This window comes from Cyprinus carpio, chromosome B22 (assembly GCF_018340385.1).
Source record: "Cyprinus carpio isolate SPL01 chromosome B22, ASM1834038v1, whole genome shotgun sequence".
Taxonomy (NCBI): domain Eukaryota; kingdom Metazoa; phylum Chordata; class Actinopteri; order Cypriniformes; family Cyprinidae; genus Cyprinus; species Cyprinus carpio.
Genome location: NC_056618.1, coordinates 22,271,248 through 22,296,248, shown reverse-complemented (window position 1 = coordinate 22,296,248; position 25,001 = coordinate 22,271,248). Strand labels below are relative to the sequence as shown.

General features: G+C 36.7%; 4 protein-coding genes across 5 annotated transcripts; 2 read left to right on the top strand and 2 right to left on the bottom strand.

Moving 5' to 3' along the window:
• The first annotated feature begins 138 nt into the window (after positions 1-138).
• LOC109052798 (tRNA:m(4)X modification enzyme TRM13 homolog) lies at positions 139-3,513 on the top strand. Its single transcript, XM_042748752.1, has 11 exons — positions 139-303; positions 445-494; positions 1,143-1,209; positions 1,347-1,406; positions 1,495-1,568; positions 1,638-1,740; positions 1,830-2,003; positions 2,109-2,181; positions 2,269-2,343; positions 2,417-2,816; positions 2,891-3,513. The coding sequence occupies exons 1-11, from the start codon at positions 169-171 to the stop codon at positions 3,063-3,065; spliced, it is 1,386 nt and encodes a 461-aa protein (XP_042604686.1). The 5' UTR covers positions 139-168; the 3' UTR covers positions 3,066-3,513.
• Positions 3,122-7,658, bottom strand: lrrc39 (leucine rich repeat containing 39). Its single transcript, XM_042748751.1, has 9 exons — positions 6,748-7,658; positions 6,471-6,640; positions 5,626-5,731; positions 4,657-4,813; positions 4,434-4,570; positions 4,186-4,331; positions 3,921-4,073; positions 3,546-3,688; positions 3,122-3,404 (listed from the first exon to the last, which is right to left on the bottom strand). The coding sequence occupies exons 2-9, from the start codon at positions 6,596-6,598 to the stop codon at positions 3,334-3,336; spliced, it is 1,041 nt and encodes a 346-aa protein (XP_042604685.1). The 5' UTR covers positions 6,599-6,640; positions 6,748-7,658; the 3' UTR covers positions 3,122-3,333.
• Positions 7,659-7,767: 109 nt separating this feature from the next.
• On the bottom strand, positions 7,768-15,011 carry dbt (dihydrolipoamide branched chain transacylase E2). Of its 2 annotated transcripts, none has more exons than XM_042748749.1 (11): positions 14,881-15,011; positions 13,344-13,464; positions 13,182-13,257; positions 12,924-13,105; positions 12,722-12,849; positions 11,411-11,669; positions 10,112-10,278; positions 9,958-10,035; positions 9,693-9,884; positions 9,521-9,592; positions 7,768-8,717 (listed from the first exon to the last, which is right to left on the bottom strand). In XM_042748749.1, exons 1-11 carry the CDS (start codon positions 14,929-14,931, stop codon positions 8,550-8,552), a joined length of 1,494 nt encoding a protein of 497 aa, XP_042604683.1. In that variant the 5' UTR covers positions 14,932-15,011; the 3' UTR covers positions 7,768-8,549. The 2 variants fall into 2 exon arrangements, with proteins under 2 accessions (XP_042604683.1, XP_042604684.1); XM_042748750.1 differs by lacking the exon at positions 14,881-15,011 and adding an exon at positions 14,625-14,806.
• An 817-nt stretch (positions 15,012-15,828) lies between these two features.
• LOC109047789 (RNA 3'-terminal phosphate cyclase-like) lies at positions 15,829-20,979 on the top strand. Its single transcript, XM_042749262.1, has 11 exons — positions 15,829-16,242; positions 16,390-16,490; positions 17,102-17,245; positions 17,370-17,493; positions 17,574-17,632; positions 17,725-17,866; positions 18,888-19,009; positions 19,098-19,156; positions 19,373-19,467; positions 20,347-20,451; positions 20,533-20,979. The coding sequence occupies exons 1-11, from the start codon at positions 16,198-16,200 to the stop codon at positions 20,626-20,628; spliced, it is 1,092 nt and encodes a 363-aa protein (XP_042605196.1). The 5' UTR covers positions 15,829-16,197; the 3' UTR covers positions 20,629-20,979.
• The last annotated feature ends 4,022 nt before the right edge of the window (positions 20,980-25,001 follow it).

Sequence of the window (25,001 nt, the reverse complement as noted above, 5' to 3'; positions counted from 1 at the left end):
ATAATAATAACAGTTTAATAACAGTTTTAAGAAAAGTTAACGATTATACGGACAAACAAATAAATAAATAAAATATATGCGTTATTTGTTTATTTTTCTCAGTGCTGTTGTTCATGGCTCTTATTTTGAAATGGCTTGCGGAAGTGAGGTAGTCGCGTTATTGTCATTATGGAGGGGTCCGCAGCAGACGGCGTGTTAGCGCCTTTACCTGGACGATGTGCTTTTTATGTGGTAAAAAAGAAGCGATACTGCAAGATGATTGTTGGAAGTGGGAAAACCTTCTGCGGGGAACATGCTAATGCTGTATGTGAATGACAATGCGTTATAATGTCAATGTTATGCTGATCTGAATGGATGCACGCACTACTACTTACCTTGCCCCTATTCATATTAGTTCATTAATGAGTTACTGTTTGCTCAAACTTTGATGTAATTTCCATGTAGGGTGAAGAGAGTGATAAAAAACGAATACCCTGTCCTTTGGACCCCAAACAGTAAGATGTTCACTCTTCTAAAAAGTTTGAGAAAGTTTAAAAACTAAGTAGTTCAGTCCAAACTGAATCAAAGAAATCATACCAGAGTTTCAGATTCATGCATGTAGAAATCTTATATATGGCTCGAATATTTATTAATAAATGAATTAATATGATAATTGACAAATCTGGAAGTGAATGAATGAATTATGACTGATTTTTAGCTACATCAGTTGAATGGCCGCAGTCAGATAGAACATGTTACTGTTAATAAAATAGCCATATTTTGCATTTTAAGGACTTTGATATAAATAAATGTAATTATGTTACTTTAAAGACATATTCAGAACCTTAAAAAAGTTGTATTTTAGAATTAAACTCTGTATCCTTCTGTCATATAGTCAGTGTGAAATATTGAGGTACAGTCTGAGGTGGTTTTAAGGGTCATGTAATTTATTAAAAAAAAAAACAAGAAAAATGAATAAAGAGAAATTAAATTAGTTGTACATTTGTGTTAAGAACATTAGCGATCATCTCTGGTTAAAACAAGTTCAATTTTGATTATTCCTAAAACCAGTATAACCAGTAGGGTTTTGTCCCATGTCTCAGTGGCAGACTTTGAACTCTGATGTTGTTATATTTAAAAACCTTCTGTCCTGTTTTGAACAGCACTGTATTTGAAGATAATTTGGCGAAACACCTGAAGAAATGTAACTCTAAGGAGAAACCAAAACCTGTATGTATAAATAACTCCACCTGCCCTTGTGTTTTTTTCAGCGATGTTTTTCTACATTTAAAAAAATCTAATCAATGTGGCATAACGCAATGCTTGTTGTGTAAACCACACCGCTGTGTTTGATTTGTTCATATTAGATTTATTACGTGAAAGACATCAATGCTGGTTCTGCAAGTGAAGATGAAACCATAGAGGAGGTGACTGTATTGCTTATGAGAGCATGTGTTTCTAAATTTTGTGGCTTTAAAGAATAGATATGTGCTTAAAAACGATGCATCAATGCAGATAACCATCGCCGAACGATTTAAAGAGGAACTGGATGAGCTGATTGTGAAACTCAAAACTGCACTGAAAGGTATGCAGCCGTCACTTGAGTTTTATCGCACGACTTAAATCTGGTTATATCACCTTTTTATGTAATTATTAAGGGATTCGTACATGTTTACCCGTTCCCTCAGGACTAGATACCAAAATGAGCCTCTAAATGACCCAAAGAATGGAGATTCTGCCTTTAAACACCTCGAGCAACAGGTGAATCACTCCAGAACCGTCAAAGCACACATACTATATAAAAAGTCTTTGTTTATCCTTGTTTTCAAGAAATGTTACCGGTTTCACAGGCTTCGATTCTTGGAAACATGGAGGTTTTGGAACTGCTCTGCCCAAACAGATGCTACATTTGTTTGGAGTTTGGAGCAGGGAAGGGAAAACTGTCCCACTGGATTCACATCGCTCTTAAAGCAGCTGTAAATGTGCATTTTTTACTTGTGGAAAGGTCCAGTACTCGCTTTAAGGTGTGGCGTCATTCACATGAAGCTATTCTTCCCTCAAAAACAGGAAAAAATATACTTCTTCCTACTGGAAAGTAAGGTTAAACTTAAATTTCATGTCTTTTTAAGGTAGATGGCAAGCACAAAAATGCAGGCTCAACTTTCGATAGGCTTCAGGTTGATATTCAGCACCTTGATTTACGTGAGTTAGCTTCCTAAACTAGTCCTAATGGTCTTAAACTTAAACTTGATCTTCTCATAAATAAGATTTCTTCTTCGTACCTTTCAGGGAATGTCCCTCTTCTGAGAGAAAAAGGACTTACTGTTATTGGTGTTGGGAAGCACCTGTGTGGTGCAGCAACTGGTAGACAAGATTCAATAAACTTCATTATGGTATCAGTGCTACAAGATTGAGTTTTGTCAACTTGTCTCCACAGATCTGGCCCTTCGGTGTTTATTTGAGCACAACTGCTCCGACGAAGATGATGAACCTCCAACCAAGCGTTTAAAACCCCATCAGAATGAGGGTGCTTGTGATAAGCCTGTTCCCTCAACCGAAGGCAGGGAAACTGGTAAGAAGCTCATAGTGTCAGGACTGCCTATCGCTCTTTGCTGCCACCACCGTTGTGACTGGAGACACTACGTGGGAAAAGAGTTCTTCAGGCAGAAAGGTCTTGGACCGGAAGAGTTTGTGGCCTTTCAGCGCATGTCGAGCTGGGCCACATGTGGGATGAGAAAATTTGCCTCCAAGATAACAGAAAAAACAAGCGAACATAAAAGAGATGGAGAGGAAGAACATGAGATGAGCGAGGAAGCTTTACCAGATACCCTCAAAGGGTGAGTTTTCTGGTGGTCGACCAACACCAATTGCATTGAGATCATGATCTCATTTGTAAACGTTTTTCTTGCAGTTTGATGTCAGTTGAAGATCGGGAACAGATCGGACGGCTTTGTAAACGTCTGATTGACCATGGCAGATTGTATTATCTCCAGCAAAAAGGCTTTAAAACTAGCCTGAAATACTACACAAGCAGAGACGTTTCATTGGAGAATGTGTTACTCACTGCCGTTCTCACATCCATTTAAAGTAGAAATCTCAACAGCATTTTAAAAACAAACAAACAAGTGCAGGACACATATGCTTCATTTTATTTCATCAGTGTTTATAGATTTTTGATTTTAGCTCATCCACAAACATTAGTTACGACATACTAGCAGGAAGCAGCAACTCCAACAAACAGCATAAAAGACAAATTACATTTAAAAGACGAGAAGTGCTCTTCATAGAACTTGGCATGATGGACCGGAAGATCAAGCCTGAAGGCGGACGAGCAGACAGAAGCCAGCATGTTAATTACAAAGACGATGCTGTCTCTGACACGCCATCCAACGTCACATTTAGCACTGATGCGAAAGTTTGGGATCCTGCAAGAAACGTTAAATGCAGAAATTGGTCGTTAATAGGCATTCAAGGCTTTAATTTCTTGTCTGTTTTATTTATGCAACATTTTATCATAAAGTTCTGCTAACAGTTTTGCAAGCAATACATATTGAGTACGGCATAACCTCTTTTCCGGGCCTCTTGGATGTAGAAGTGCATGAAGTCACGACCAAACATCTCCCTGTCATTGTCTTCTTCATCTACATCCTCTTTTAAATCAGGAAGCATCACATCATATGTCAAAGGATTGTCTCGGAAATTCACAAACCTGCAGAATGAGCATTTCAAGAGCTTAGTAATTGTAATGATTTGTAAAATGCGCAAGTATGCGGACACAAATGCTTCACTGGTATTTTGCAACTCTGTCCAAGAAGTATTTGCATTCCCATACTTGCATGAAATAGGTTTCAGGCTTTCCTGTAGAATAATCGTTTTGCTTTAATTAAGCTTTTTATTGGTGATGAAGTTCTACAAATTGATCGCAGTACTTTGCTGCTTACCTGAGGTTACTCATGCCCTCCATAAGTGGAGGAATGTCTCGTAGTTTATTTTTGCTCAGAACTAGCGTATCCAAACTTTGCATGCGACTGATGTTGTCTGGCAGGTACTCTAGTTCATTTCTTGGGAGCCACAGGGTGTGAAGTTTCTCCATTCTAGATTAAATTGGGGCATCCAATCATAGGATTTATTATTTATTATTGGTTCTTTTTTTTGTTGGTTGTAAGTTGAAAGTGATAAGATGATCCGAAGTTTTTTAGTTTTTACCTGTGAATATCTTCTGGCAAACTTTCCAACCTGTTGCTGCCCATGTCTAGCCATTCTAGAGAAGGAAGGTTGACCACACAATCTGGAATGGTGGTGAATTGGTTCATGGAGAGGTCCAAGTGATACAGCTTCTTTAGATTGCTAAGCTAAGGAAATTAGATCAAAGCAAGCACAGGTGGTAGGTATATATAGATGTTTAAAGACAAAATATGAAGTGTATATATACATGTGTTCAACGTTATTGATACCTGAGTAGGCAGCTCATCCAGACCTTTGTTCATTGCAAGTTCCAGTTTCTCCAGATTTTCACAACTGCCAAGTTCTTCTGGTACATGGCTTACTCCGTTATAACTCAACAGCAGCTCGCGTAACCGAGTTAGTTTGCCTGTTATTTAGAAGAACGTATCTGAGAGTTACTTCAGCTAAAGAAAGTCAAAGTTTGTACAGGTGACACCCATTTTTTTTACTGACCAATCTCTTTGGGAATCTCTGTGACTGAATTACGAGACAAGTCCAAAACTATGAGGCTTTCGAAGCTTGAGATGAACCGTGGGATTTTTTGAAGTCCTATTCGGTGTAACTGCCATTCTTGGATCTTTGAGAGTTGGACCAAAGCTGGAGGAAGAGTCTGCAGAAAGAGTGGAAACAGTAGAAATCAAACACTCAATACAAAAAAATAATAAATACAACTTATTAAAGACGATAGACCGTTAAATCTGTAAATATGTGAGCTGTTTGATGGATGTTTTTAGCCAATTAAAACTGCTAACTCTTTCAGAAGTCAGGGGTATCCAATCCTGTTCCTGGAGGGCCACCTTCCTGCAGAGTTTAGCTCCAACCTCCATTAAGCACACCTGACCTGAACCACTTAATCAAGGTCTTCAAAATAGGTCTGGTCAACAGACTGATTGGTTTTTGATATCAAAGTACCACAAAAGCAAGGACCCATCTGCAATCTAGATCTCATGGTACTTTGATGTCCTACACTGATCGGTGTGTGCAGCGCTGGTTGGTGTCTGATGTTAATTTGATGTCCTAGGCAGGTGTGTTGGGGTAGGTTGAAGCAAACCTTGCAGGAAGCCCAGACACTGATCGGTGTGTGCAGCGCTGCTTCAAGTCTAAGTCGCAGGATTGGACACCTTTGCTGTAGTTGCCTGTTACTGTGTACTTCAGGGTGTCCTGCAGAGCTTCAATCCAAGTTAAACACACCTGAAACAACTAGTCAAGGTCTTCAAGAGGTAAATTCTGCAGGAATGTGGCCCTCCAGGAGAAGGATTTGACACCTGTGCCAAGTGTAAGTTAAACACACCTATTTACATTTAGTGAAGGTTTTAGGGAGGTAAATATTTTTTTTTCAAGTCAATCATGCATCTTCCTTTCTAGTTAACAGATTTTTTTTTTTTTGACTTCTAATTTGAAAGTGGCAACAAAATGCTTTACCTTCCACTCCTCCTTTTCAATCCGCAGAATGACACGTCCTTCCTCTGTCACAACTTTTGCCTTTAGCTTGGCCAAAGTGATACGATCCTCCCAGGCACCTGTCAACCTACGCCAAAGATTCTGAACTATTCAGTATCACAGGATAGACAAAAGCATACTCTGTGCAGTGGTTCTCAACTGGTTATTCTTCTGAGTCTCGATTTGACATCAAGTAATGACTCAATGTGGTCCCAAACCCATAAATCACATTTGATGCAGTATGGTTTGTATCTTCTTTCACCTCACATAGTTTAGTTCTTGGTTTTCAAGGGATGAGGTCATGTCAAACAACTTTCCATATTGTCAAATTTGACTAGCTTCTACCAAGTAACTGATGAACCATAGAGTTTGTGTGGATGCTTGACCACTGATGTTGAAGAGTATTTTGTTATCATAACTAATCATGAATTAATGGTTAGTATGGTCACTTTATTTTAAGGTCCAATTCTTGCTATTAACAAACCATTAACTACAACTTTTGCCTCAAACTCCTAGTTTGCTGCTTATTAATAGTTAACAAGGTAGTTGTTAAGTTTAAGTATTGGGTTGGATTAGGGATGTACAATATGGTCATGCAGAATATGTGCTTTATAAGTACTAATAAACAGCGAATATGTTAATAATAGGCATGCTTATAAGCAACTAGTTAATAGTGTGAATTGGTCCCAATTTTAAAGTGTTACCTTTAGTATTTGCACGTAGAAACCTGCAACCCTTTTTAGGTCACAACCCACCAGTCGACAACCATTGTTTTAAAATAAGTCTTTATATGCTTCCTATGGTATACATGACAGTAATAGACGTACCTACCCACTGCTCTCCCGTCTCTCTGCTCTCTCTCTTTCTTAAGTTCATCTTTGCTTTTCTTTATCCTGGTTTCCCACAGAGCCTTGATGGAGTTCACTGTCCCACAGCATACCGTGACCCCCGTCATGATGATACAGAGCCCCAAATATCACCTCACACACAAAGTATGCTAGGGCAGCAGATAAGCCATTTTACCATACTTTAGTACTTTGTATATCATAGGCTGTGACTGACATTGAATAAACTGTAAGAAAGTTTGAATTAGCTTGTGCTTACCACTCTCATTGAGTCATATTGTCCTTCCAGCACCATATTTTTACATGGTTAGCTTATTTGATATGGAGACGATAGTCACCAATGCTGCACCAAAGGTATAATTCTTCTGACAGTTTCAATAAGTGTGATCTATGTTAAAAGAATAGGCTTTGAAGTAATTATCCGCTCAGCGTTTGTCATAGGTTTTCCCTCTTGAAGCGTAACTAATGTCTATATTTAACCCGAGACAACACTGAATAGTGTGGTCACATGTTAAAGTTGGCACAAGAGCAGCTGTCCACTTTTGCATACTTTACCACACCAGAATAGAGCGACATAACCTGATTAACAATGATGCCTATAGGACCGTTTCAAAACAGCTGTTAGATATATATTTGTAAACTGTGGCTGCTGCTCTAGTAAAATGTTTTTAATGTTATACACTGAAATAAAAAAATGATGAAAAGATGACATTTTCCATCTTATGGTGCTTTTGCTTTTCTCTTGGTGTATCTTGCACTGTTTTTACTCTTACGTGAATAGATAATTGAATTTGTTAGTCTTTTGTCAAATTAAAAAATCAATATGCAGTATGTATTTGCTTTCGTTCTTCTCTTTGCCTCATGGTCACCATTTGCACCAAACTTTAAACCATATATTTATGGTGTAATGTTACATTTATTTGATCACTTTTAGTCTTACAGTAAACCTGTTTATTGTAAATTGTATGCAAATGAATCCTGTTCCATTTAAATATTTTTAAGGCATCTAAGAAAGTCTCACCTGCATGTTCTTTCTGTAGCGGATGTTTATCTAAACCCCTTTTAGTTTGTGCAGAAGGGATTGGAGAATGGGATTGGAGAATGAGACACAAGCTCCACCCCCCGCTGAAGCTCTGTTTGACTTGTCTAGGGAACATAAATCTTAGAAGATTTACCAGCTGTGCTCATTCCAGCTCCTGGAGTTCAACCCTGTTTTGAGACGGATTAGTAACACTGCTTCCTGTGGAATATTATCATTTAAAGAGCAGTCTGCAAACAGTTCCTCAAATGTATCATTTATTAAAACGCTTTCCTTTGTAATTCACACACTCACACAACAATGCCTCGAGGAAAATGAGTGCAGAACATTATGCTCCAACGAGAATCATCACACCAGAGAAGATGAGAGGACACATCAGTACAGATTCCCCACAGCCATTGTTTGAATCACAGATATTTCCATTGTGCTTTAAAAACACTTGACTGGAAAGAAAAGCAGCATTGAAAAAAGAATAATTACAAAAAAGAAATTATATTTTGCTTCAAAAAAAAAAAATTTAGGAATAGCAATATTTGAAAAAGTCACAATAATAATAATAATTCTACAAAACATAATTTCTTTTTTATTATAATTTTTTCGGGTGACATTTTCACGAGATGCACCAAGACTATTTTTAAATGTTATCCACTAAGAAATGTCACTTTTAAAAACCCTTGTGCAACGCCACTGGAGATTTTACAGTATTTTGGAAAGTTCATTTGCAAAAACATCACGGGTACATTTTCATATTTCTACACTGAGTTAATATCCTCTAACATTCAACAATACACAATACGCTCTGGTAGATGTAACATCTGATGTCAGTAAGGCAACAAGAGGAAAGAATTAAGAAAAAAAACAACAACAAAACACCAGTTATTAGCTTCATGATGTTGTGAAAATGTTCTTCAGTCATGATGGAAACCAGTGGCTCAAATAGCTCAGTGCCCGAGTAACGAAAAATCTTTAGTGTCGGTGTCTAGATACTTCTAGATGTGCTTGGAGGATGTGTGGATGTCTTTCTATTTCAGATCCAGGACCATGGAAGCGGGGTTTTCCAGGTACGATCTCCACAGGTTGGAGAAACGACACATGGTGGCTCCGTCGATGATCCGGTGGTCGGCGGACCAGCTCACGTTCATGATGTGCGCTTTCACTACCTCGCCCTTGTGGTTGAACCGGGGCAGCACCTGTGGAGAACGCAAAAAAAGATCACTTTAAAAATTGGGCTCCGTTCTCAAATCTAGTGTGCTGCCTTGGCGCCTCTGTAGGCAGCATATTAACTGAAGCATACTAACTGAAATAAAACCTAATAAGTGACTGATTTGCAAAGTTCTATACAGGCAGGCATAAAAATTACACTGTTCGTAATCGATTTCAATTAAGTTTAGCATTAGCATGTTGCTAAGCCAACTGTACAATACCGTAGCATTCATTAAAATACATAACACAAACAAATATTGTGTAAAATTAATTAGACTGAACTACTTTTATTAATATTGTACAGAGTAAATGATTATGTAAATTTGTCATATTGGCTTTGTAGGACAATTTGTATTTTTTAATATATGGACTTTGTTGCAATGCATTATGGGATTGGCTAAGCATACATGTGATTCTACCTTAAAGCCTGATCAAAATGAAGTGCATTGTAGATGACAACAATCATTTTTTTTAAAAAGAGTGTTGGAGTGTGCGTATGTTCACAAACATCTACAAAGTACGAAAAGACGTTACGATGCTAGCATGGAAAATTGCATACTTAAGAATGTCGCAAACTAGTACGCTAGTATCGGATCATACCACATTAATGAAAAATTGTATCACTACTTAGCGTAAAATCTTATCTCTGTTGCTAACAGTGGATACTTATCAAACCTGTGGAAATTTGTTCTCCGACATATTATAATATGCGATGCACTAATCCTAATCTTGCACACTGCATAGTGCAACTTATTTGTAAAATGGGATTTTAGCACAAAACTTCACATACCTGGATCTTCCCAAGAGCACCGATGGCAACCTCGGGCGGTAATATGACCGGCTTTGCATAGGTTCCTCCAATCTTTCAACAAAAACAACAACGTAAATGTTAGCTATATAGCTATACAATTAGCACTACATCACAGGAGCAAGCAAAGGTCAACCTGCACTTCTCAATTTACCGATCCAATGTTTGAGACTGTGAACGTGCCCCCCGTGAGGTCAGCGGTCCCCAACTGCCCTGCCGCTCCCAACGTCTGCAGGCGGTTGAGCTCCACTGCGATTTCAAAGACGCTGAGCATCTGTACGTTCTTGACGTTGGGTACCAGAAGACCTTGACTGGTATCCATCGCCAGTCCAATGTTATGAGCAGCCTGGAGGAGGACGACCATTTAATCCGAACCTCAGTTTAATCTCAAATATCTTTATTATAGATGTAAACATTACCTTATAGGTGATATTTGTGCAGTTTTCATCCAAAGAAGAGTTGAGAATGGGAAAATGGAGGAGACCAAGAGATGCTGCCTGTTTGTGAAGAAGATAGTTATATTAAAGCCAGGTTTATTTGGAGTTTTTTAACCCAAAAAAATCACTTTCATACCTTGATGAAGAACGGCATGTAGCTGAGCTTCACTCCTCGCGACTCGGCCAGGCCTTTTAGCTCGGAGCGCAACCGGACCAACTGGCTCAGATCCACTTCGTCTTTGTAACCAAAGTGAGGGATCTTCAGGGCTGCTGACATAGTCTTAACCATTGCCTTCTGAAAGCCTTTGTTTAGAAAAAAAAAAAAGTCTATAAAAATTGTGTTGTTCACACTTAATTTCAATTTCATGTTAGCATGTTGCTAAACTAACTGCACATTACTACAGTGTGCGTTACATTACAAAAATATTGTGTAAAATTAACTACACTGAACTACTGAAATTAGCCATGGTTTTATTATAGTTAACCATGTTTTTTGGCATATTGATTACCATTTGTATAACCACAGTTTTACTACTAACACCATGATTAAACTATGGTTAGTGCAGCAAAACTGTGGTTAATTTGTGATTTGTGGTAATTTTTTTTGTAAGGTGAGAGTGTATTATATGATGTAGTAAGTGTGCAAATGATTCTGCCTTAGAGCGAAAAACTACAGAAACAGTCTTAACTACTGCCCTTTTTATTTAAGAAACAAAAATAAAAGGCAATGCAAATCGTGCTGTTCAGAACTGATTTCAATTGAGTTTAATGTTAGCATATTGCTAAGCTAAATGCATTAAAATACATGACACAAAAACTGTGTAAAATTAACTGGTTAATTTATTAATATTTTACTTTACTGAGTGAATAATTAAGTAAAGTCATCATATTGGCTTTGTCGGTCATTCTGAATTTGTCACAATGCATTATGGGACTGGCTAAGCATACACGTGATTCTGCCTTAGAGCCAAAGTTTACTGCTTACATAATTTTAACCACTGCCTTCTGAAAGACTTTGTAAGAAAAATGTAAATAGCGCTGTTCACAATAGATTTCAAGTGATTTTTAGTTTATCGCTAACATGTTGCAAAGCTAACATTAAAATGCATAACACAAACAAAAATTGTAAATGACCTATATTTAACTTCTCTCATTAATATAATTCTGCACAGAGAGAACAACTACGTAAAATCATCATATCGGCTTTGATTACACTGACCTTGTCGCAGTGCATTATGGGATTGGCTAACCATGCATTTGATTCTTGTCTTAACCATTACCTTCAGAAAAGCATCGTTGAAATAAAAAACTTGAAATGTTTAAACTTCATTAAAACAAAAAGTTGCTGCAGACAAGATCACCTTCTGAAAAACTTTGTTAGAAGATTTTCATTAAACATTTCAGTGAGTGAATCAACTTACAAATCGAAACACACCTTTAATGGGTTCAGTGTGGTCTTTGCCTGTGAAAACAGGTTTAGGGATCGCAGGGGTGGGTACACTAGGTGGAGTCATCTTCTCTTTGGGCTTCGCAGCTGGAGCCAAAGGTACTGCGGCCGCCGGAGGGGGAGGACGAATCTCCTGGAAGGGCGCTGGGGGTAAGATGGCCCCCGTCTGTCTGGCTATGAAGTTCAGGATGTCTTCTTTGAGAATGCGGCCATCTTTTCCAGTGCCGACAACTTCACTTAATTTAATCTGCAATTAAAATACACACACACACAGAGATATATATATATATATATATATATATATACATACATACACGTCAAAGAGGAAGGGTTTAACCTTAAAAACAATAAGTGTAATACTGCTTTAAACTGTTGTTGTTTTTCCCCCCAAAAATAAATAATTTTCCTAGATTTACAGAAGACACCCAGTAAAATGACATTCAGTGTAACAATCTTGTCAGGCATATTTACAACAGAAATCAATTTATGACATATTAAAAGACTAATTACTTTCACCTCAAATACTAATTAGTTGTGATTTTACATTTTAAAAATGTGCCACTATATATATATTTTTTTTCATTTCTTTTGATGCAGACATCTTACACTTAGATATATATAGGGCTGTGAAGTGATTAAATGTGTATTATCTAATTAATTATATGATGTGGTGAGCAATTAATCGCACACCAAATTTGGCTACGAAATTACTCCCAAAAGATGATTTAAAGTCATTGTTGTGTAAAGCATCAAACAGACATGGTGACTAAATTTTAATTTTTGCAGGGTTGAACTAAACCTTTCATTTTTATTATTTTTTTTGTTTTTTTTTTTGGTATGGAGATATTTTTTTTTTTGTTTTATTGTTTTTTTATGTAAATAATAAACTTAAACTGCCAGTAGGTGGTGGTAAATGTCTTAATGATTAAGTCATCGAGTCATTTATTCATTGATTCGTTCAAATGGCTGATGATTGATTCAGGAGTGAAGTAAATGCTTCTTTGTGAATGGTTCATTGAATCATTAGGCTTGTTCGACTTGAAGCAGATCATCACAATCAGATCGATCGGTGTGTGACATCAAAGTCCCATGAGTGCGATTAGAGAGCAGATGACTCTGCATGCTTTTGAATCACTCTTGCGGTATGTGTGTGTGCATGTGTCGATCTTTGTGTGTGTTTGTGTGCTGAATACACATACAGTATATATATATATATATATATATATATACACACACATATGCACACGCAGACACATACACAGAAACTCAATTAACTTTAAACCTGTGTCTGAAACGTACATTGTTCTCCATGGCTAAGCGTCTGACGGCTGGGGTGGCCTGGGTCTTGAGACCTTTGATCTCCTGGTGCGTGTGCTCCTCTTGGGACACGGCTGGCGTCTCCACCACATCCTCCTGAGGACCCTTCACTGCAAGAGCCAGAGAAAACACTAAATAACTCAAAACAAGGTCAAGTACATATACAAATACTCTCAATACTCACCTTGACCTCCGTCCGTTTCGATGTCAACGAGAGGTTTTCCCACGAGGGCAATGGAATCGACATCATAGTAGAGTTTGCGAATGACTCCATCGTAACGGCTGGTGATGGTGACAGACGCTTTGTCACTCTGCACTTCACAGATGCTGTCGAACTGAGACACTTTGTCGCCTTCTTTCACGTACCTGATGATGAAAGACAGATGATGGCGACCTCTGCTGGAAGATATTTTGTAAGTGTCAAAAAAGAGATGAAACTTACCATTCTTTAACCGTAACTTCCATAATGCCCTCTCCAATATCTGAGAGCTTGAACTGCAAAACTGGTCTTGCTGCAACTGCGAGAAGCAGCGTAAAGCGATTATAAATGCATTTTACTAATTGAGAACACAGAGACGTTTATCACACAAATGTTAAAACTCACCATAGCTTGTGCGAAAGGAACGATGCTGTTGTCCAGCGATGAGGGAATACGAGTGGGGTTGAGACACAAAGCAAGCAGCCTGGAGCTTCGAGCAGCAGTGTCTGTGCAGGCGAGCAGAGACCTGAAGCACATGACACAGAACAAAAACACCATGTCTGCAACACTGCAAATCAGTGGAACAGCGTGATCGAAAAATACAGCATGCTAAACACACACAAAAACACAAATCCCTGAATGAAAATAATCGCTGCGTACGACAAGTTACAATGATTTAATTCCAAATTATATATAAAATATTAAACTTCTCCGTACATGTGAAAACACATTAAATACTCTCATCGTGAAAAGGTTGCGTATAACCAGTTGCAAATTTATATATATAATATAATAATAATAATCATCATTTATTTTGTATATAAATATAAATATATGCAAAATTGATTTTGTATTAAATATACAAAAAATACTGCTTATTATTTAAAATTTTAATATTGAAAAAAAAGGTAGACATTTACACTACTAGTGGTCTCATGCATATATTACACTAGTGTATAAAATTATAATTAGTGCTGTCAAATGATTAATCGCATCCAAAATAAAAGATGTTTACATAATATATATTATTTATTAAATAAATGTATATATAATATAAATAATATTAATATATGTAAATACATGTAAATATTTGCAAATTGATTTTGTATTAAATATACAAAAAAATACTTATTTAATAAATGCAAACATTTACACTAGTGTATAAAATAATAATTAGTGCTGTCAAACATTTAATCGCATCCAAAATAAAAGTTTTTGTTTACATAATATATATTATTTATTAAATAAATGTATATATAATATAAATAATATTAATATATGTAAATACATGTAAATATTTGCAAAATATATACTGTATGTGTCTGTCTTTATATACATAATAATTATACACAGTACACACACATATATTATGTAAACAAAAACTTTTATTTTGGATGCGATTAATCGTTATTAATCATTTGACAGCACTAATTATATTATTGTATTATATAGCTACAAACATCTATCTACCTATATACACACTCACACGTAGACAGATAAATAGATAGATAATGCTGCTAATTACTACATTTATAAAGCTTTGTACAAGACTACAGAAAACTACATTTTAGTACATCTGAAACTACACAAATATATACTAAGCATTTTACATATTTTATAAATGTCAACACATACCATTCATTAATTAAGTTATTAATAAATTGTAGACATTTACACTAGCCTCACATTATTTACACTAGGCATTTCCACTGGTCTCATGCTTCTGGAGGTTATTCTGAACTATTTTCTTGGTGTTTACATGTTGGCATCTATCCACACACATCATGCAGGTCCAGCGCAGGCTGCTAGTTCATCGGGTCCTTCAGCTCTGTGATCGCTTACAAACGCTGGTTTGCGCCTAAACTGACTCTAAATATCACTCGTGGATGTTAGAAGTCATTGCAATGGTAAGATGCGTGCAAAATGAAAGGTGAAAACATACCAGGCGTCTCATAAACGCGAATGGAGCCCGCACAGTGATGACGGTCGCCATCTTTCTCCAGCGATTTGGTGTAACCGGAAATTACGTCACCCTCACGCCCCGCTCCACTGACCAATCGGAGAGCTTTTTGGTCAAGGGCAAATATTTCATAGATATTCTAACAGAATATTTCGAATAAAAAGAAAAGCGTTAAATAGAACAAATAAATGAAATAAAATTTGGTTAATTTTTTTTTTCCATTTTGATGGCACAAGGCAAATATTTCAGAGATATTCTAACAGAATATTTCTAATAAAAAAAAGCTTTGAATAGAACAAATAAACAGAAGAACTGAAAATAGAGCAAATCAACATAAATTATTATTGAATACATATATAAATTATTAACCACAGATAAAAATGTTATAAAATAATAAAGTGGTAAAATATTATACAAATACAAATATTTTTATGATTACTTAAATACATACATTTATAACAAAAAAGAAAGAAAGAAACAAAGGAAAAGGATAGGAAGAAAGGAAAAATATTTTAAAAAGTAACTAATATATGCTTAGACCGTCAATGTTGGTTTGGTGTTGTGTACTAAATGTTTATTCCGTATATTTCAAATGACCAACAAAATACTATATGAACGAAACATACATGTCATGACACCTCTAACATGTGTCGAAAAATATAATAAATATATATACTTGGGTTTTTCAAAAAACAGTTTGATGACAACGCGCTACTGCTGTCAGTTGATCCATCAGTTCTCGGTTCATTACGAATCGGACACGCTCACAAAAAACATACTCGGTTCAACGAGTCAGTTAGTTCATTCGAATCCGCTCAGGCCTGGAGCAATGAACCGAGTGGTTTGGTGAACCGGTTCACACAATTCACTGAAAAGATCCGAATCACTAAAACGATTCATCAAGTAACCGGACATCGCTCTTCTGCGCATGCCCAGAGCCCGTCCACCACAGCAGTGTGACTGACAAGACTAGTTGCCGGAGAGTCTGATCGTACTGCCAGGAAATTCGCTCGTTTCTTATCTGTGCTCAAGTCAAACTCATCTTTATTTATTTAAACCGACCCAACCGCGCACTGAGTTTATTTATATTTCAATTGCGAAGAGCAGGTTCCCTCGTGCTTCAGCTTTTGTTGAGAAGTTCGCGTTTATCGCGGCATTGTTTGGGGCCGTACGCCGGTTTATATTAACTTGAGTTCAGCTTGAGAGTCGCGCTCGCTCTCTTTATTCCCACGCGCGCACTTTGAAACATCCTAACAGTTTCTCGCTTTTTTATTTTAATTTTTTTTTTTTTTCGCGAAAATGGCCGCAACTACGTTTGAAATGGACGGGAGTGTAATGGAAGGGGTGAGTATTCATTTCCGAGCCCTTTTTCATTCACTATCTCCGATTAAAGTTTTCATATTTAACATACTGGAATGACATCACCGGAAACAAACGGAGAGGTTGTCGGTTATTAACGAAGAATCGAATCTCGAATGTTTGTTTTCAAAGGGAGGACAGATTCTGAGGGTGTCTGCGGCGCTGAGCTGCATCCAAGGCGCGTCAATCAAAATAAATAAAATCCGAGCCGGCAGGAGCACACCGGGTTTGAGGTAATGAAGAATTAGTTTTAAACACCTTATATGTTCATTTCAGAGGCTTTATGTACATTTAAAGTGTTATTTTTATATATAACGTACGTGCAACGTCCTCCGTTTGCTCCCCCCCTTTTTGTTCAACAGTGAACCATGAAACAAAGCAAAGTTGCTTTTTGGAGTCTAGTTCTTCAATTTACACTTCACTTTTTGAGTCGAGCATCTAGATATACGACTCTATATAAAGTAAAGCTGTTTTAAACAATTGTTTATCCCACAGAAATGCTGTTAAATACTTTAACCATGAATTTTTAATGGGCCCTTTGTTAGTTGGCACTGAAGCACATGGCAACTTTCCATGTCATCCTTCACTTTTATCCCTTTAAAAGGTCTGGATTTTTTATCTAAGTTCTTTAGCAACCCATTTCTCTTGCTGTTGTGTGAATGTATTGCCGTTTTAAATTTAACCATCAAGACGCAGCCTATATAAAAAGTTTTTAAAACTCAGTCCAGTCTAATCTCCTGTCGATGAACGGAGCAGATCTGATTCTTTCGGGCGAAATGAGTTGATTTCGGACTGCATGTGGCTTAGTTTTCTGTTCGATTGTTGTCCCGTTCGCCGTCACCAGGCCTCAGCATCTGTCAGGTCTCGAGCTGGTGAGGGACATGTGCAGCGGCAATCTGGAGGGAGCCACAGTGGGATCCACGGAAATTACGCATACTCCTGGGAAAATCAAGGGGGGGAATCACATCGCGGACACTCATACGGCCGGGTGAGTTTTGTTTTTAGTCATTTACGTTGCCCTTGTTTGTTCCAAAGTGTGAAATCACGCTCATTTGCGACAGCATGACGAAGCACTTTTGGCCCTAAGTGTTCTTGTGTTGTGTGGGGTGTAGAAGCGTGGGACTGCTGATGCAGATCTCGCTGCCGTGTGCCCTGTTCGCTCAGGGTCCGTCAGAGCTGTGCCTGAAGGGAGGAACCAATGCTGAGATGGCACCTCAGATCGACTACACGCTGAAGGTATGTGCGGACGTATGACAGGACCGGATTGAGTCACCAGCTGGACATCCTCCTAATTCTGCCGTTCAAATCTTTTTTAGGTCTTCAAACCGATCGCGGAGAGATTCGGGGTTCAGTTTGTCTGCGATTTGAAAATGAGGTATTTATGCGCAACTTTTGGTTCAGATGTGATCGTAATCATTAAAAGTAAAAGCTAAAACGTTTTCTAAATATTGTGTTCGTCGTAAACAGAGGTTACTATCCTAAGGGAGGAGGGGAGGTGGTGCTCAAGGTGAACCCTGTGAAGGAACTGAGTCCCATCAACTTGACCGAAAGAGGAAACATCACCAAGATCTACGGCAGGGCCTTCGTGGCTGGAGTACTGCCCTTTAAGGTATAAGATTGGTAACAACAGTTTTTTTTTTTTTGTTGCTAAATGGCCATGGAAAAAAAAAATTCTCCCGCAATGTTTAAAATAAATGGCTTTAATACGTAGACTTGAAACAACAACAGCATGCTTAATGTTTTTATTACTTCACATAATTTTTCTTTTTCGTAAGTAGCATTGGGGCAAAAAAAACCTGTAAGACACAATGCTAACTTTTGTCCCTTTTTTATTTATTTTTTATTTTACTACACTGTTTACATTTCTATTTTTTCAACTAGTCTTGAAAAACAAAAAAAGCTCAAACAACAACTTTTTTTTTGGGCTTCGGTGGATTTTTTTTTTTTCGTGGCTTAGTTTTTTACGTTTTAATTTTTTTTTTTTTGTATTTTTTTTTTTTTTAAGGCTCCTTACCCAAAATTTTTTTTTTTTTTTTTGGTGAGGAGAAAAAAATCTCCTAAACCACAGCTTTTATTTTTATGAATTTGTTAAATAGTTTGTTTCTTTTTCCATAACTAGCCTTTGGGGAAAAAAAGCTCTTAAACCACGTTTTTTTTCTTTTTCTTCGCTACATAATTAATGTTTATTTATTTGTGAATAGTGTTGGATAAAAAGCCCCTTAACCACAACTTTTTTTTTTGATTGTCTTTTACTTCTCTACATAATTTAGGTTTGTTACATAATACTCCTAATATAAGCATAACATGCTCTTAAATCACAAAATGCGTTGTTATTTTAATTCACTGCATAATTTACGTTTGTTTCTCGGAACTAGCCTTAGGGATAAAAGCTATTAACCAAAACATGCTTTAATTTTATATACTTACTGAGATAATTTACATTTCTTTCAATACTATCTAGTTCAGAAGAGCCTTGAGAAAGCTTAGTAAACCACAACATGCTTTGTTTTTTAGGCTTTAATCAGCATTGTTTGGAAATAGTGGCATTGATGTTTATAAAACACTCCATTTATTTTGCAAGTGCTCTTAACTTCCCTATAAACTTCGGACTAATTGTTCTTGATGTTCAGTTGGCGAAGGACATGTCCACAGCGGCGGTCCGCACTATCAGAAAAGAAATTAAGGATCTGTACATCAACATTCAGTCTTTGCAAGAGAAGGACAAGGCCTCCGGCAATGGCAACGGGATCATGTGAGTACATCTGATCTCAAACCATCCGCCACAGTTGTTTTGTGATTCCGTTTTGACTAACGTCTGTATATTTTGTGGCTCCTGGCAGAATAATTGCAGAATCATCCACCGGCTGCTTATTTGCAGGATCATCTCTTGGCAAAAAAGGTAAGGCTTGTCTGGCTGCCCAGTGCTGAAGAATTAATTCAGTGTCATAGTTTTGGCACTAGAGGGCGATACGTCACAATAAAAAGCCTGTACAGTACATTTGTGCTTTTGAGTTTTAATGTTGACAAGACAAAGTCAGATTTCCTCTACTATGATGATTCAGTCTTAAAATTGCTATGAATTTAAAATTAGAATCTATTTTTGTTTTGTGTTCAGGTGTATATGCTGATAAAGTTGGCATCGAGGCTGCAGAAATGTTGCTCAGAAACATCAGGCATAATGGTTGCGTGGACGAGTTTTTGCAAGACCAGGTCAGGGACACAAATACTTTTCAATTTAATATAATATATATGTGTTTTTCTGGAGAGTGATAAAACATTTTATTTTACTTTTTCCAATAAGTAGCATTGGGTAAAAAAATCTCTAACCAAAATGTTCTTATTTTCTTTTTTTTTTTATTTCTTTTTTTTTTTATAAAATTTTTTAAAATACATTTCACTGGGCTAAAAACTCAACCCCTGCCTTTTTTTTTTTTTTTTTTGCATAATTTCTTTTTTTTTTTAATTAATAGCATTAGACAAAAAGCTCCTTAATTTTGTACCTTTTCTACATAATTTACTTATTAACATTGGTGTTACATTTTTTTGTAGCTAGCTCTTAAACCACAACATGCTTTTTGTTTTTTGTTTTTCACATTTTTTAATACATAACTAGCCTTGAAAAAAAAGCTCTTAAATCACAATGTTTTTTGTTTCGCTTTGCTGTGTATTTTGTTTCTTTTAACGTAACTAGCATTGAAAAAAAACTTCTTAACAAAAAGGTGTATTTTTATATATATATATATATATATATATATATATATATATATATATATATATATATATATATATATAAATTTTTTTTTTTTTTTGCAACTAACTCTCAAACCACACCATGCTTTTAGTTTTGCTTTACTTCTCTTGTTTGTTTGTTTGTTTGTTTTGTAACAAGCCTTTAAAAATGTTCTGAAATCACGTTGTTTTACTTTTCTACAAAATTTGCATTGTTTTTGTGAATAACATCAAAAATCTTCAAATCTGTTAACCACAACACAGTTTTCGTTTTTAACTTTGTGCTGCAATTTTTTTTTTTCAGTGCAACATAACAAAAACGTGTTTGTCTGGAAAGTAATTATACGTTTCTTTTCACAGCTTATTATTTTCATGGCCTTGGCAAACGGCACATCCAGAATGCGAACGGGCCCGATCACTCTCCACACACAAACAGCAATCCACGTGGCTGAACAGCTCACGAACGTAAGTTCACACCTGGACGCACTTTATAGGCACTTTTGTTTAAAAACTAGCCGACTTTAACTAGTTTTCGTATTTTTACAGGCAAAATTTGTTATACACAAATCAGAGGATGAGCACGCTAAGGATACCTACATTATCGAGTGCCAAGGAGTGGGTGCCACCAATCCTAACTTGTGAACGCATGGATTCGTCGTCCCCGGCCGAGATGAGGAGGACTTGTAGCAGAGACACACTACTAATCTAACTGACCGGGTGACGCAAAGATAACTTTATTATCTTTATGTTCTTCACGATTAACGATTTTTTGCGCTGACCACCGAGTCTGTCCATATTTGGCCCTATTGTGTCCCCTTCGGAAACTTTCGTTGTTACTCAGGGTATTGCCTTACACTGTAATGAAACGGACACTTTGAACTCTTCACGCAATATTCGCAGAATCCTTACCGTTTTCGGGCAAATTCGCTGTCCGCACGCTTACACAAGCTTTAAAGTTTCATTAAACCCTTCCGATACCGTTAACGATAACAATAGCTTAACCAATTTGCATGGACGTAGTAAAATACATGTCACTGGTTAGTGCACTGTGTGTACGAGGAGGAAAGTTTTTTCATCTAAGTTTATGGTTCCATGTAGCTGCTTTGTTTTTTGTTTTTTTTGTATTTGTTATTTAAGTCGTTTCTACACCGCTTCCGAAATTTCATTGCCATCCTATTCTGTTTTCATTGACGTTCTTGGCTAATTTTGTCTTTTTGACTATGAAAATGATTCATACTTGGAAATTATTTTGGAAATTATTTATGTTTGTTTTTTATATGTTGGATTTTTTTTTTTAAGATGCAATTATTTTTTGCGGGTTTTTTTGTTTTGTTTTTTTGGCTACTTTAGATGACCATGTTCTTTTGTTATTTGCATTAATTGTGGAGTAAAAATACAATAAAGTGAGAGATAGACATACAATATTTCACCTTGATTCCGTGTTTTTTTTTTTTTTTTTTTTTTTTTTTTTTTTTTTCATATAATTGGATGATTTATCTGTATTTAAAGTGACAGTTCGTCCAAAAATGAAAATTGTTGTTTACTCTCCCTCAAGCTGTTCCAAACCTGTGTGAGCTTGTTTCTTTTGTTGAACACAAAAGAAGATATTTTGAAGAATGATGTGCAACAAACAGTTGACTATGGAAGTCAATGGCTACCGTCAACTGTTTGGTTACTCATACAGGTTTGGAACAACTTGGGTGAGTAAATGATGACTGTTTTTTGGGTCAAATATCCCTCTTTTAAAATCACACCATCCCAGGCTATTCTAATGTAATTCAGACCTTTTGCATTTATTTGTCCGTCTTAAAGACTCTTATGGGCATTTAAAGCTGTTTTATGTCTTACACCTATATAAGGGGCTACCTAAGTGAAAGCACTTGTTGGGCCTACAATGCAAATCTACACATTTAGCTCACCCTAGAGACGGTCTACAAGTGTTAGCTGTTGCCAGTCCCACTGGAGTGTCTCGCCTCGGCTCCTTTGTGCTCCAGGCCGGCACAATTACTGCCGGCAGATGCCAGGACAATAGAGGGAGTAGAAGAGAATAGGGGAAGCCATGTGATGATACGTGAATATGCATGGAGCCCATGGGTCTGGAAAGGGCACGACGTCTACATTGTTAAAAGGGGAAGGCTCCCCTCGGGGGCGAGGGGTGTGGCTTCTGAAGCGCATTCAGTGCGCCGTCAGTCTGATCATTGGCTGTCCTGTGCATCTGTTGCTGTGGGGAGTAATTAAACTCTGGCAAAGCTCAAAGGAAAATCTGGATGATCAAACTAATAAATGAATTTTAAATTCATTTTATATAATGAAATCTTTTTGTATTTAAATTAATACATTTAGGTATGTATTATTTTAATTATAATTTTAAAATTGAGATTTACTCGTTTTGTTTTAATTGATAAAAAGTAATGTATAATGAAAAAAAATACACATTTTGGATTTTGTTAAAACATTTTAAAAAGTTGCTGACACAAATTAGTATATAAAAAAACTTTGATCTGGATAACAAACATACAATTAATTTGATATTTACTTAATTGTATTTTATATATTATTTTACATTAACGTTATTATTTGGGTTTTAAGAATAATTGTAAAATTTCGAAGTTTTAATAAATTGAATGGATGATTCGAATTTCAATTGAATTGAAACTGGAATTGATTTAAAAAAGTGTAAAATTAATAATTATGGATTATAGTGATGAAAAATTCGCTATATCTTTACATATGATCTGGAGTCTGGACGATCAAACAAACAGGGCATTATTAAAATTAATCAAAACACTGGCATTATTAAAATGAATTTATATGAATGATCAGTGTGGTTATAAAAAAATGTATTAATTTATGAATTTTTAAATAAATTATATATTTATTTAAATTTTATATTAATTGTTTAAAATCACAAGAAGTAACTGACCTAAATCTGCCTTGCAATGCCTCAGAAAGGTTGCTATGTAAAAAGGCTTAACATAATCTACAGCTTTGGCACATGGGATTGTACATAAATCATGCTGTGATGACAATGCTGTGGTCAGAGCTGGCTGAACATAAAGTACATAAAGTTTTATGATTTTGCAGTCTGGTGCATAAATATGACATCATAGATAATACATTTCTGTGTTACCTACTTTGATATGCAGCATCAAGATTAATGCTAGGCAATAATCCACCTGTAATGTTCAGTGGACCACCACTTACATCAACTTTTGTTTTTATATTAAACTCTGACAGTGTTTTTAATAACCGTACATACTTCGCCCCACATTAGATTAGATATGGTAACAGGACAGATAACACAAGCACACTGGATTTGCCAAAGCATGAAACTCCATGGTGATAAATCTATATCAAACATTGGAGTATAAAATAGTGTTTCAGTCTACGCACATTAGATTTTTTGTTAGAACTTATAATTTTGTATTGTCAATAAATAAATTAAATACTTTTTGTCCAAAGCTATAAAGGGTCTATTTAAGCAAAGTCTTTGAGTGAATTTTTTTCTATATATATATTATATACAGGTCCTTCTCAAAAAATTAGCATATTGTGATAAAAGTTCATTATTTTCCATAATGTAATGATATAATTAAACTTTCTAATATTTTAGATTCATTGCACACCAACTGAAATATTTCAGGTCTTTTACTGTTTTAATACTGATGATTTTGGCATACAGCACATGAAAACCCAAAATTCCTATCTCAAACCATTTGCATATTTCATCCGACCAATAAAAGAAAGTGTTTTTAATACAAAAAAAAGTCAACCTTCAAATAATTATGTTCAGTCATGCATCAATACTTGGTCGGGAATCCTTTTGCAGAAATGACTGCTTCAATGCGGCGTGGCATGGAGGGCAATCAGCCTGTGGGCACTGCTGAGGTGTTATGGAGGCCCAGGATGCTTCGATAGCGGCCTTAAGCTCATCCAGAGTGTTGGGTCTTGCGTCTCTCAACTTTCTCTTCACAATATCCCACAGATTCTCTTTTGGGGTTCAGGTCAGGAGAGTTGGCAGGCCAATTGAGCACAGTAATAACCATGGTCAGTTAAACCATTACCAGTGGGTTTTGGCACTGTGAGCAGGTGCCAGGTCGTGCTGAAAAAACGAAATCTTCATCTCCATAAAGCTTTTTCAGCAGATGGAGGCATGAAGTGCTCCAAAATCTCCTGATAGCTAGCTGCATTGACCCTGCCTTTGATAAAAACACAGTGGACCAACACCAGCAGCTGACATGGCACCCCAGACCATCACTGACTGTGGGTACTTGACACTGGACTTCAGGCATTTTGGCATTTCCTTCTCCCGAGTCTTCCTCCAGACTCTGGCACCTTGATTTCCGAATGACAAGCAAAATTTGCTTTCATCCGAAAAAAGTACTTTGGACCAATGAGTAACAGGCGCTTCTGCCGCTGTTTCTGGTTCAAAAGTGGCTTGACCTGGGGAATGCGGGCACCTGTAGCCCATTTCCTGCACACGCCTGTGCACGGTGGCTCTGGATGTTTCTACTCCAGACTCAGTCCACTGCTTCCCGTAGGTCTCCCAAGGTCTGGAATCGGTCCTTCTCCACAATCTTCCTCAGGGTCCGGTCACCTATTCTCATTTTGCATCGTTTTTTGCCACACTTTTTCCTTCCCACAGACTTCCCACTGAGGTGCCTTGATACAGCACTCTGGGAACAGCCTATTCATTCAGACATTTCTTTCTGTGTCTTACCCTCTCACTTGAGGGTGTCAATGATGGCCTTCTGGACAGCAGTCAGGTCGGCAGTATTACCCATGATGGCGGTTTTGAGTAATGAACCAGGCTGGGGAGTTTTTAAAAAGCCTCAGGAATCTTTTTGCAGGTGTTTAGAGTTAATTAGTTGATTCAGATGATTAGGTTAACTAGCTCGTTTAGAGAACCTTTTCATGATATGCTAATTTTTTGAGATAGGAATTTTGGGTTTTCATGAGCTGTATATGCCAAAATCATCAGTATTATTAAAACAATAAAAAAGACCTGAAATATT